Source organism: Propithecus coquereli, unplaced genomic scaffold, assembly GCF_000956105.1.
Source record: "Propithecus coquereli isolate 6110/MARCELLA unplaced genomic scaffold, Pcoq_1.0 Scaffold65, whole genome shotgun sequence".
Taxonomy (NCBI): domain Eukaryota; kingdom Metazoa; phylum Chordata; class Mammalia; order Primates; family Indriidae; genus Propithecus; species Propithecus coquereli.
In genome coordinates, this window is record NW_012152507.1 from 5166209 (window position 1) to 5180260 (window position 14052).

Here is a 14052-nt window from a genome sequence, read left to right on the forward strand (position 1 = left end):
TGTTTTCAGTTTTAGAAATTCACCTTAATTTGCTAAATATAAAGCCTATCAGACTACAATAAACTGAAATTTGGTAGTTGAGATACTGGTGACAAGCTGATAATCACACAGAGCAACTTATTGCCAAATGTCCAAATAAGTAAGGCCGCAGTGTAGACTTGATAAGGAGACTGGTTAAACAACAAAAAGCTTCTTGAAAATTCTTCCCCATTATTTTACTTTCTCACTGTCACTAACCTGCATTTTTTCTTTTCTAACTTACAGTACTAACAAATAGAATACTATTTTCATAAACTAGGCTACTGTTTTACAAATGTTAGTGTACCTCTTCAATAGATAGAAATACAAGACAAGCCTGAAAGACCAAGCAACTTATAAGTTGTCTCAAATAAAGAAATAGGTAATCTTTGCTCTGAAAAAGGAATGATAAGGAACCGAAATTAAATTTACCCTCAATTTTATAGTATCTGATATATTGTAACAAGAATAACCTAACAAGCCAGCAGAGCCAACAAGGCAATACTGCTATTTCAATTAAATGCCCAATTACAATCTGAGCTTCTGAATAAAGAATTCTCAGAAATAAATAATTACCATCAAAAAGAATGCCCTTATGGTCTTGTCTTGATGAATTCTCTCAGTCTTTGCTTGTCTGAGAAGGTATTTATTTCTCCTTTGTATATGAAACTTAGTTTTGCAGGGTATAAGATTTAGCACCTCTTACATCATCCTGGATACAGCTGGAGCCTATTTTACTAAGTGAAGTATCACAACAATGGAAAGAAAAGCACCACATGTACTCACCATCAAATTGGTATTAACTGATCAACACTTAAGTGCACATATAGTAATAACATTCATCGGGTGTCGGGCAGATGGGAGGGGGAGGACAGAATGGGTATATATACACCTAATGGGTGTGGTGCACACCATCTGCAGGGTGGACACGCTTGAAGCTCTGACTCGAGTTGGGCAAAGGCAATATACGTAACCTAAACATTTGTACTCCGGTAATATGCTGCAATTAAAAAAAAAAAAAGAATGCCCTGTGGATCCTATATTCAGGGCACTAGTAAACATTTTCATATTCACTATCTGTAAAAGTATCGGTAAAAGCACAGTACAGAAGAGAAAATGTCAAGACAATGTGGGGAACAGATTTAGGGTTTGGGAGTTTAGTTTTATTGGTAAACCACCTAGAAGATAGTGTGATATACATGATACATACGTCAAATTCATGATTACTATTTTACAAAGCAGCATGAAAATAAGTACAAATGAAAATAAAACAGCTGTTAGGGACACTGAAAATAAGGCAGAGGAGTTTGATTTTGACTAAACAGTAAACAACCACAATAGGTTTGCCTGGAAAGGAAGTATAAATATAAACAGGCTCTGCTAGAAAGTAAATTTGTTAGTATGTACTGTAAGAGGTAAAATCGGGAGAAAGGAAAACCATCATTTCACTAATTCAGGAATAAGCTGGATGAGTCTAATCACTTTATTTTCTCCTCCACCTTATGAAGGTATAACTGACAAAGACCAATTGCATATATTCACATGTATTATTCAATGTGGTATTTGACATATGTATACATTGTGAAATGAGTGAATCAAGCTAATTAACATATCCATCGCCTCATATACTTAGCATGTTTTTGTGGTGAGAACATTTAAGATCTACTCTCTCTATAGCTGGAATCTGATTCTTTACAGAGGGCTTTTTAAAATAATATTTCCTTTTATCCCTCCCCCATTCTTACAGGACCCAGGCTTAGAACCATCATAATGAGCAACTGTTAATTACAATGATGTATTTGACTAGAAAAAAAGGTTGATAATCAGTGAACTAGATTGTTATAGAAGTATTTCTCAACCAGGTAACACAAGAGGTATGTTGAAAATAATGTAGTATAAACAAAAAGTACTAAAGTTTACAAAAGAGATCCTTACAAATCATTAGAGTAGTAATCCCTACAATGACATCAATGCTACTTACATTTGGGTGCACTTTATGAGTTTCCCAGAAGGAGGTGTCATCATAGGTGGCACAGAAAATGGTAGAATCACCTTTAGGAGTGATGGATCTTCAGATTTTGTGAAAACTGTGTACACGCTTCTAGAAGTCGATATTATAAAATGACAACTTGACTAAATGGCTGCCTGACTAAAAACTGTACAATAGATGGAATATTTGTACAATGATTAATATAATAATTGTCCCCTACTAAATTAAGCTATTATGTCCTAACTGTACATGTAAAGGTACTAAAGCACTAAATAACAGTTTTATCTCAGAGCTAAGTCAAACGTGAAAACAATCAGCAAGATTTAAATCTGGAGTCTAAGAAGCTGAAATGGCTAATATTAATTCTGATTACTCTGACTAAAATCCATTAAATTATAATGTATTTATGAAAAAATATATAATACGGGAGTATAGCTGAAACTTCAAAAAGTTATCAGAGAGTTTGGAATTAAACAAAGGCAATCTCAAACTCTACATTTTTTTTTTCAAACTGTACACTTTTAATCTAGCCTTTCTGTAATACCTTAACTTTAGTAGACTGATTTGAAGTAATAGAAAAAAAGAAAGGGCTAAGCAAAAGTAAGTAATAATAGCTGAGAAACAGAAACACTGACCTATATTCTTAATTATATTAAAATCAAAGAACTGTTATGCTCAGAATATTTCCATTTGTGTATTTCTCCCTTTTCCTAACTTTCTTCCTAATCCCAAATTTAAAAGACCAGTTGTAAAACAGTAGGGTGCCAAATTAAAACACACTTTATTTTTAGATGTCTCCATACTCATAGGCTGACTTCCTGTCAGGAAGAGTTCCATTTCACTGAATACCCTGATCAGCAGGGAACTTGCAGAATTAAGTGCCAGTTGATATTACTTTGTTTTGCATTTACCACCCTTGAGAATAACGTTCAAAGATCTAGTTATATAGTCAGCATGGTATCATCCTTCTGACTAGACTGCCAAGCCACAGGGTGTACTACCAGTTCCACAAAATTTACCTTAAAAGGTTGTGTTTTCTAAATCCTAGTGTGCTGGTGAATCAACAGGACGCCTGTATTTCAGATTAAATCTTACATCTAAAGTTAAATTATGCTTTTCTTTGGTTGTAACAGCACTTTAAATCAATATTATGAAAAAGTCTGCATCCAAATTCACATAAAGATCAATTAATGTTCACTAAACCATCAACCTAAATATTTTATTTTTAAAAAGAAAAAATAGCATTTTACTCTGGTCTATTTTATTTTTAATATGTTTTGCTGTTGTTTAAAGGCAAATGTTTCTGCCTTATAATAGAAAGTTATCTACTATAAAATTTTGAATCAATTAAAAATATAAATATTTTTGCCATATTAACATAAAGTACAGTTATTAAGCTCATTTCAAATACTTTAGAATTGTTAATGCACCTAAGATTTTTTATGACCAATTTTTACAGCTTGAATTTTCCAAGCTTCAAAGGTCTATAGTTCCTTCTTAAAAGGTCAACCGCTTCTATTGCACACAAAATTAAATTAACTCTGACTGTTTCAACAAAGAATATCTATTCTCTCAGCCTTTGTGCATTATAAGAATAAAGCATTCACTCTAAGGCAAAACTAGGTGATTGTACTGGAAACCTATTTTTTTTATCCCAATGTTAGACATTACCCTATTGATTCTCATCCCATTTGCAATCAAAAGGTCATAGGTACTAACAATAACAAAGTTCAGGGACAGTCAGTTGATATCTACTAATTTTCTGTAAGTACATTCTAAGGATGAGGTATAAACACACCAAAAAGAAATTGAAATTGAAATGTATTTAAACTAACATTTTACAGACTTATTTAACACTGTATGCTTTTCTCACAGAACATCCATTATTACGACATGGTACACACTCTGGAACTTGCTGCACTGGAAGAATCAGATAGTGAGAACTGATCAAACAAGCATATGGTTACCACAATTTCCACTAAGGAAAGTTATAGACACTGGATCAAGTAGAGGAAATGCTTTAGGAACTTTAATATCTGTTAATCCTGATGAAATTACAAAAACATAGATAGAACCCAGGAAAAAATTTGGCTGTCAGCCATAGGAGATGAAAATTATATACTCGACTCTTCCCTCTACCTCTTCCTTCCCCTTCCCTCAGCTCCTGTGCAACAACAACAACAAAAAAAAGATATACTCATGAACAAAAATAAAATTAGCATCAGATTAAATAGGGACTAATAAAGAGCTTTCAGGGCTCCACCCCAGTGCCACTCTCTGTTCCTGTGTTTTGTGTTTTTCTTAAAGTCCATATAAAATTCTATCTTGTATTACGATTATTTGTCTCTCTAATTATTTGTCTCTTCTACAGTTTAAGGAATAGCTTATAATTTCCTTAAAGAAAGGGGCTTGTCTTAAAAGCATATGATACATGCTTGCTAAATAAATGAATAAATAACACCATAGCAAGTATAAAAAAGAGACCTCGGTCAAGGCAGAGATATTCACCAAAGGTCTGTAGAAAAGACAGCATTTGAACTGAGCCCGACTGACAGCAAAAATGGAAAATTCTAAAAGTATAGTTGGCCGGGCGCGGTGGCTCACGCCTGTAATCCTAGCTCTCTGGGAGGCCGAGGCGGGCGGATTGTCTGAGGTCAGGAGTTCGAAACCAGCCTGAGCAAGAGCGAGACCCCGTCTCTACTAAAAGTAGAAAGAAATTAATCGGACAACTAAAAATATATAGAAAAAATTAGCCGGGCATGGTGGCACATGCCTGTAGTCCCAGCTACTCGGGAGGCTGAGGCAGTAGGATTGCTTGAGCCCAGGAGTTTGAGGTTGCTGTGAGCTAGGCTGACGCCACGGCACTCTAGCCTGGGCAACACAGTGAGACTCTGTCTCAAAAAAAATAAATAAAAATAAAAGTATAGTTAACAGCCTCACCACCCTACTATTAGAAAACTTCATACCGTAGAATTTCCATACCATAGACTTATTTCTATTTCCACTAAGCAATTTATAGTCAAAGTTCCTATTCTGCAGTTGACCAAAAACAATCCTTTGTTTCATTGGCTTAATTCTTTCTCTTAAAAAACTACACCATTTTCTTAATACTGAATAGTGAGTAAATTTTAGTGAAAAAGGTTGACATGTACTCTAAACACAGCACACTATGAATCTCTAAGCACCTCAGTTAAAAAAAATTTCCATTTATATGAAGTGCTACAGTAAATAAAACTAATCCATAGTAATAGAAATCAAATCAGTGGCAACTTGAGGTGATAGAGATGGGGACTAATTCCAAAGGGGCACAGGAAACTTTATGGATTAAAATGATCGTTACATGATGGTATATATGTCAAAATTCATTGAAGTGTATACTTTAAATGTGTATATATTTATTATATATAACTTATCCTCAATAAAGTTGGTTTTTTTAAAAGACATGAGTCTGATTAAGTCAAAAATGAAAAAAAAAAGAAAGAAATAAAGACCCTCTTTATAAATGAACATAATTACAGTCTTTGATAATAATAACATAGCTGCTTTAATGAAAACAAAGATTTAATATAAAAACTAATTTAATATCAAAAAGTATGGGAGTATTTCATAATGAAAAAGACCAAAGCCAAAAATCCAAAATATGGTGATTTATGATCAATGGTGCCATTCATTTATTACTTATGCAAGTATATAAACATTTGGTTGAACAGTACTGTACTACGTGTTGGAGATATAATAGAAAAGAAAACACGTTTGCCTTCAAGAACCTTATAGTCTAAATAGGAGACAAAGATAAATTGTAGGAAATTTAAATATAGAATGAAATAACTATAATATAGTGAGTGTTCTAAACGATATCTCATTTAGGGATAGAGTTGTGGGGAGAAAGGAATCAAGGACAACTTTCCAGAAGAAATTGTTCTTTATCAAGGAGCTGAATGATTTATTTTTCCCATAAATATTCCTTGAACAGCCATTATGGTACCAGGGACTGTGCTAGGTAATGGGTATACTGTAATGGGCAAAATAGAAGTAATTGTTACCTTCATAGAGTCTAGAATACAAAAAGGGAGACTAATAATAAACAAGTATACAAATTAGCATATGTATACTTAAAATTGTTGGTAAATTCTACAGTGGGCGCTAAAATAAAAACAAACAAAAGATACCAACCATAGAGATGATGGTCTCAGAAAGTGATAATTAAGTTGCAATCTGATAAGAAGCCACCAACAGTCACCAAATTTGAAAGAGGGGTATTTGAGAAAAAGAAAAAGAATGTGCCAAGACACAGAAATAAGATGGCACATTTGGGTAACTTTAAATGTTCAGCAGGGCTTGAGAACAGATGTAAAATTAAAATCTAAGTGGTAAGAAACAAAGTTCAAGCAGTAAGAGAGGCCTAATCGTTAAAGACACCTTTGTGCCATGGTATAAAGCTGGCCTTTTTTTGGGGGGGGTGGGGGAGCATTATTTTGATAATCTACTCATATGCAAAATACACATCTATAAAACCATTACAACTATGAAAAGGAAAAGTTCATGAACTAAAACGGCAAGAGCAATAACATTAATGTCATATAGTCAGAAGGATAAACTCAAAATGAGAAGAAACCTAGGAATAGAGAAAAGAAATTATAGAAAAGAATAATTTTATAGTAAAGAAATACTATATAATTTTATAGTAAATATTTTACTATAAAGATTCGAAAACATTCAAACACTGACATAAAAGAATCATAAGAACAGTGTTATCTGATTCATATTGTGAATATTACAATTTTTAGGTTAATAATTCAGAGGTATAGAGAAAGAATCACTTGAGTCAAAAAGGACCAAACCTTATATCATTATCTTCATGAAAAGAAAATATTTCCAAAAGTAGCAACAATCTACATACTTTGATGAAAAATTTTTTAAACAAAAATCAGATTAACGCAGTATTTTAAATTAACTTTTGTTGCTAATTAATTACTAAGACAGGATGCCAGGCCACACTACATGGTGCTTCTAGTTTTTCTATATACTGTATGCATTTCTGATAAATGGAGAAAGAATAGATGACCTGGCAGAAGACTCAGACAATAATATGTGATTTACAGGACATGAATGCAGCTACCACAAGATTTATCTGACAGCCCTCTCCGATAGTGGACTGTTGAGTATCCGATAGAATGATTTCTAGTCTAGAAAGTCTACTACTGAGTAGCCATACACATTATTTATTTATTAGATGTTTTGGGTTGAAACCACTTTTAAATGATGCACTTCACAATGCACAGTCATAAATTTAGCTTTAAGCCCAAGAAGGGAGGTAGTGTTATTGGAATGTATGTCAGACTGAATTAGGATGAGCAACGCAACGCTTTTATAAAGTGGCCTTGAATGCAATGTCAATTCTTTCAAAAATGATATTAATGTCAAATGAGCAAGACACAAACACTTTATACAATGCTAAAATATTACTTGAAACATTTGTTTAACATTTCTTTAAATTCATATAGATTTCAAACAAGTTTATACATACATGCAACAAATTTTCATGTTTGTGAAAAACAATCTGAAATACAGTTGAAAACTTGTTCAATTTTTTTGTGTGCATCAGAGAACATACAGTTTCATGAAGAATGTATGAAGTCTTATTTTAAGAAGTAAAGAGGATTTAAAACAGTCTTTGGAGTTTAAGTAGTTCTTGAATTATTTTACATGGGATGCAATATATGACTAAATCTAATTCAATAAACCTTAAATATATATTGATTTTACTCAAAAATATAATGCTGAGTATTGTAAGAGAGCTTTCCAACTCTAACATTTTACATAAACAATTTTAAAATTTAAATAGGATAAAATATGAAATGGTACCTAATTAACTTTTAATGAATGAGTAGACTTTAGAAAGTATTATATAATCCTAGTTGAAGCTATAAAGACATACATAGTAATGTGTTTGGTCTTATTGGCAACAAACCAAATGTGATCATTTCCTCATTTCTTAAATTTAGGTTCTAAACTCTCTTTTGTAATAAAATGTGCTTATACACCTTGTTAAAAAGAGTGCAAAAAGAAAATAAGTTTTGAATGGATTTAAGACAAATAATGAGAACGTGGCCGATTGTCATGAAATTAACATCAACTAATTTGTAAAGTTCTAAATCAAATTTGCAGATGTTAAGTTCATAAGCATATCCCATTATTTATGTGATTAAAAAAGGAGTTTTGACCTGATCTTTCGATCTTTGGCACTCAATCCTCTCCATCTCCTCTTAAAAAATTAATTAAAATTTTAGAAACATGGTAGCTTTTTGCTTCCTACCCTATCTCAGACTAAAAAAAATTATCAATCAAACTCAAGCCATCCCCACCCAGTATCTGCAAAATGTCGACCTGAAATTCAATTTCATATCTCTTAGGCTTTCATGTAGGAAAAGACAGTTCACTTCTAACAAAATAAATCACTTTTGTGATTGCCAAGTTGACCTCTTTGAATTAGGAAAATTCAAAGTGAAAAATGTAATTATCACCCCGGAACAATCTGTATACATCTGGAGCTAATTCTGGCTTCATTTTTCACATCATTTTTCACACTGTGCTATGTCTTGTAGAAATGCCACAGAACTTTTGAAGAACTCATAAAAAATGTTATGGACTTCAAATACCCAATAATGTATTTTATTCAAACAAAAAACTTGAGAATTTTGACTTTTTAAACTTACTCTACTAAGTGATCTTCATATCTCATTTGATTGAATTAGTATTAAATAGCACTGTGGCATACATGACAAATAGGTGTATTAAAACACATCATTCTTTATTCTTTGCAGCTTCTAACATTCAGATATGTAATATACAATGTCTGAATAGCTTTTGTGTACCAAAAATACAGTCAGTTCTTCTAACTAGAAAGTGAAACTTCATTATCAAAATCCACCAATGAAACAAATATATCACTATATATAATAAATTCATATTCTTGTGAAGAAACATCTAAAACTGTAAGTGAATGCTTCTTAAAAATAAGGGTAATTTCATGTAGGTATAAGAATGATATAAGGCAATTTCCATCTAAGAAAGATTCAATTATTTCAAATCAGATGACTTAATGAGAAATTTTATCTAGTCAGTTTTTGAAGAAATGAAGTTTTCTAAAGGAGATGATTAAATTATAAAAACATGGTTCTCACTGAATCTAAGAATAAATCCAATAAGAAACATAACTACTACTCACAAGTTCCTTATAAAAATACATTAGGTGCAATGTACCTAAATTGCTCTTATTGCACTTTATTGACAATGCATAGTATTGATTTTTCACACCTTCTATGATTCTTTAATTTGTATTCATGAAATGTCCATCAGCACAATCTAAATAAATTTGGCAATATAGGCACTAAAACAAATAAATCGATGCAAAGAAACATTAATTTTGCATTATCCTTATTCGTTAGGCAAGTAAACCATGAGAGTTGTAAATGAAGGTCAAAGGTTTTGAAATGGGTCAAAACCCTTGACCTCTAAACCAATACCTTTCCTATTAAAAAAAGCTATTTTAAAGTTTTAAGTGGGGGAATTTACTACCAGCAAGATATCACTTTTAAAAGACTACAAAGAAAATTTTCGATAAAAGCATTCATCTGTTTAATTGCAAAATAGAAAATAAAACATCACAGGATACATGTTTTCTATATAAGTTTTTAAAAAATCATTAAAGTTTAACACATGAAGTACAAGGTTTCTGAACACCTAAAGTAATTTTGCTTTTACAAATTTATTTTCTACATCTTATTATGATGGCTGCCACATTTTTGTTGATGTTTTCCCAAATCTACTGTGTATGTCAAAAATAATTAGCAATGACAAGGACTCAAAATTATTTATCACTCATTTTATAACCTCTGCACAAAAGGGAAGTAAACCCATGATTCCCAGTGGAGTCAGCATGGCACTCCACGAGGTATAGAAATAAATCTGTTTCTATAACCTTAATACCACATAGCAAAGAAATTTAGTCATCTCAAGATCATTTGATCTGCACATTTTTAATGTAACTCTAAAAACCTTTGCTTTCTCATTTATCTACCAACTTTTTCTCAGTGCTTGCTTCAAAATCATCCGCAAGCATCAAAGATAAGAAGTAATCCTTTTGCAATACGATTATTTTATAATAGCAAACTCAAAACCTTATTATAGCAAAAATTTCAGTAATGCAAATATAACTTCCTTGTCAAAACAAATTCATGTGAGAATTTACTTTTAATTCAGCATTTATTCTGTCACTCACCTGAGAACACAGTAGCATAACCAATTCCACAACTGAATTACTAGACTTCATGCAAACCAGACCTATTAAAAAAAAAAGGAAAAAAACAAATATGAGGGATTTATTTATCATACAATTTAATCCAAATTGGTTTTTAAAATAAAACATCAACAACTTGCTAAGAACCAAACCGGCATATATTTGATCAGACAATTAAACAAGGTATTCTACGGTTACTTTAAACCTGGCATCAAAATTACTACCGTTTTTTGTAAACAATTCCATTTCAGCTTTCAAAATATTAAAACATATATTACAACTTCATATCTAATGACATTTCACAACAGTCATAGAAATGTGCACAACATATGCCATATTGATCAATATCATCTACACTTTGTTTTGGCGAGAGTTGATCATTATACATGCAGAGAAGGGAAATGGCTCCCTGACCTTTGCTTTCTCCACCACACTCTCTCTGTTCAACCCTCTAGCTATCAATCAAGTTTCCATTTTGTTTCATGGCAGCAGACATCCCAAACACTCTTATTAGTACCTTGACCTCTGACCTCACACTAAACCTTAACAGAAATGCAAGTTGTTGTCTGTTATATACTCTTGATTTCTTATAAATTAATTTGTTTACATTTTCTCTTCTATGTTTCATTTTGGTTCACCAAAAATATCCTTAGGAAGGAACATTTATATAGTTATTACCTATCTAAAGAATTCTTTAGCTTTAATTACCAATAAAATCTAAAGTAGTTCATTCGAAGAACATTTTATAACTAGTATCTTAAAAAAGCAATGCCAATAATTAAAAGGACTAAATTAAATTACATTACTAATAGTCAGAAAAATTACATTTTTTATTGCATACTTTTCTAGGCAAACACAAGCTTAGGTTATAGAATGTAATATCTAAAATAATACCTGGTGGCCTTTAAACACCCTACAATATTACCCTCTTTTTTTCTTCCCATTAAAGCTCTTCCCAGGTATCAAATCCATTCTCTTTCTTCTATCTTCTTGCTCTTTCTTTCTCTCTCTTTACTTTGTTTTAATAACAATGCCTCAAATATAATGACAGCATATGTTTGCATTTTGTAGCTTTACAAATAGCATTCAAATTAAACAGGGGGATCACCCCCTTTACTTTTCAAAAAAAGTTAGAACCATTTTCCTCAATGTCTAAAAAAATACATAACATAGAAATGATGGTAAAAGTGTTAGCATTGGCATGAAAATTAGCTACAGAATGTTTATACGTTCAATTAGGCAAGCAGGTCATTAACTAGACTAAAATGTGGTTTCTACAGCACTAACAGGTACATAGCTCCTCAGGTTAATACTGCCAAGGCCAAAAAAAAAAGGGTAGGGCAATATCCCATCTCTTATTGTTAGTGTAGTCCTCTGCTGGTCTGAAACCTTGCTACTTTTCATAAAATGTAACCCAGATAAAAGGAGTTCAGTTCTACTCCAACTTCAAAACCCATTACTTCTAAGAAGTAAATTCAGATCTTTCTAAATTAGGTCATTAATTCTTATTGCTCTATTCTAGAGGAACCAGAATTCCTGACATTGGGCCCTAATCTGGGCCCTTTTATACCTGCTCAGATAATGAACAATACTGATAAAAAAGACCTTGGGTTATCCAAAATTAGGAAGATTTATAGATGCTCATTCATCCTTTTTACCACACACATCACAGGATACACACAAACGTAACTTTATGCATAAAGAAACAGGAGATAACCCCAATAAGGGACTTGGCATCGAACTGCACAACTTAAATCACTTCTATTTTTGACCTAAATTGTTGCCTTTGGGTGACACTCATTGCATGTATGAAAAGCAAGAAATGAAAATTTAACCACTATATCTGTCTTCAGATTTAAAATCAGATTCTAAGAACTATCCAAAGGAAGGCCCTGAAACCTTGGGGTCAGTCAAGTTCTAAGTTGCTACAAGGAGTATCAATTTTCATTTTATACACACACACACACACACACACACACACACACACACACACACATGTATACACCCTACTTCCCTATTATTGCCTCAGTCACAGGAAAGAGAAGGTACTGCAGGCTCAGAAATCTGAATGGGCTCATAATTTGACCTCTGTCAAAGTCTCTCAGAATAATAGTTGGGTTTGGTTTGCTTGATTTTATTTTTTTGGTTGGTTTTTCAAAGACAGGGAATTTTAGTCTCTTGAAAAGGACAAACTCAGGATGCCAAGCTAAGAGTTTTATAACTGTACTAATCTGTAATTTCGTGACCAAAGACTACGGCAATTTCTTCAGTGGAAACTCACCTAGATATATGATTTCAGTCATAAAATCAAATGACTTACCAGATATTAAGCTAGTGCCATCTAAACCCATTGATCTATCTAAATCCTCAAGTATAATCATGAATAAAAAAAAGTCATGATCATTTACCGTCTGGAATATAAGAACCTTTTATACATATATATTTTTTAAATCATCTTAAAAATTTATTTTAAAAATGGGATGGTGATAAACATGATTAGAAATTTTAATAAGAATTTAGGCATAATAAATTCAAGTTCTTATTCCATACTTTCCTGGTTTTGAAAGTATATGCTGAATGAACAATGTCTTTTGGGTGCAACTAAATACTACTCATCATGAAACTGGAATATAACCATCTTGTAAGCACTAATTCCAAACTTCAAGTACATGTTTAATAGGTTCTAGCTTATCACTAATTCTGGTTTTTCTTCTTGAACTTACATCCTCAAATCCACTTTGGGAAAGATAGATGACTAAAAGTTTTGTTGAAGAGAGGACAGACATCTTCTTTGCTCCAGACTTGCAAACTATATTTTTGGTTAAGATTTACAAACATCATTTAGAATAAAAACTCCATTCCACTGAATTTTCATTTATACATGAACTTTTCCTTCCAATCATCATTGTATGCACACCTGCCTTTACCATTTATCCACTCAGAAACTGTACCAACTAAATTGTGGTACATAATCATCACAAAAGGTGAAAGAACACTGTCACATGTATTTCAGAAAAATTAGATGGTCTAGGTTCTTACCACAAATTATCACATAAATTTTGCACAGTGAAGTCTTTCCTGCTGGAATGATGTGCTCATATACTGTATATGTGTAATGTGGCTCTTTGCAGGGTCACAAACCACTGTAATATCTAAGATATTTTTCCCTACCCCAAATACAAGGTTTTGGCCCCATTTAAAATCCAAGTTTGTATCTTCTTAAAATACAATATAGTACACTGGGCAAACCAGTAACAAAACTGAGGGTAATACACAAGAGTAATGATTTCTTTTCCTACAGCACTATCATTGTAGGGCAACTGCAGCACTCTTGTTTTCTTATTATTTTAGTCCATAGCATGGTAAAGAACAACTGATGTGTAATGATGAAATAGCAAAGTGTTTCAAGATATAGGGGAAAAAAAAGATCATTAAGACCCCATAACGAATCTTAGATTTGCAACAAGGATCCAGTGAATTCACATATAATAATTTTAAGATAGAATTTAAAAATTTTAAGCTAATGTTCTCTTTGTTCTTTGAAAGATCTCTTTTAAAGAATAAAAGCATTGAAATATTAACCCTTACAAATACAACTGCTCAAAAAAGAAACCAAACTAGAATCATTCCTAAACGAGCCTCTTTATATACCGAGGATTAGGTTGTGCCAAGCAAAAGCGCTACCCACGGTCAAATCAGAACACAGGTGCAGCGGTACAAGGTGAAGTCTTGAATTCTGAACCTC

General features: G+C 32.3%; 1 protein-coding gene across 1 annotated transcript in view; it reads right to left on the reverse strand.

The window, feature by feature from the left end:
- The window catches only part of LOC105822942 (lipopolysaccharide-responsive and beige-like anchor protein), a 587311-nt gene that overhangs the window by 511238 nt on the left and 62021 nt on the right, over positions 1-14052 (reverse strand). The window contains exon 9 of the mRNA XM_012660015.1: positions 10290-10351. Within this exon, the coding sequence (XP_012515469.1) occupies positions 10290-10351 (62 nt within the window). The remainder of the gene's footprint in view (positions 1-10289; positions 10352-14052) is intronic.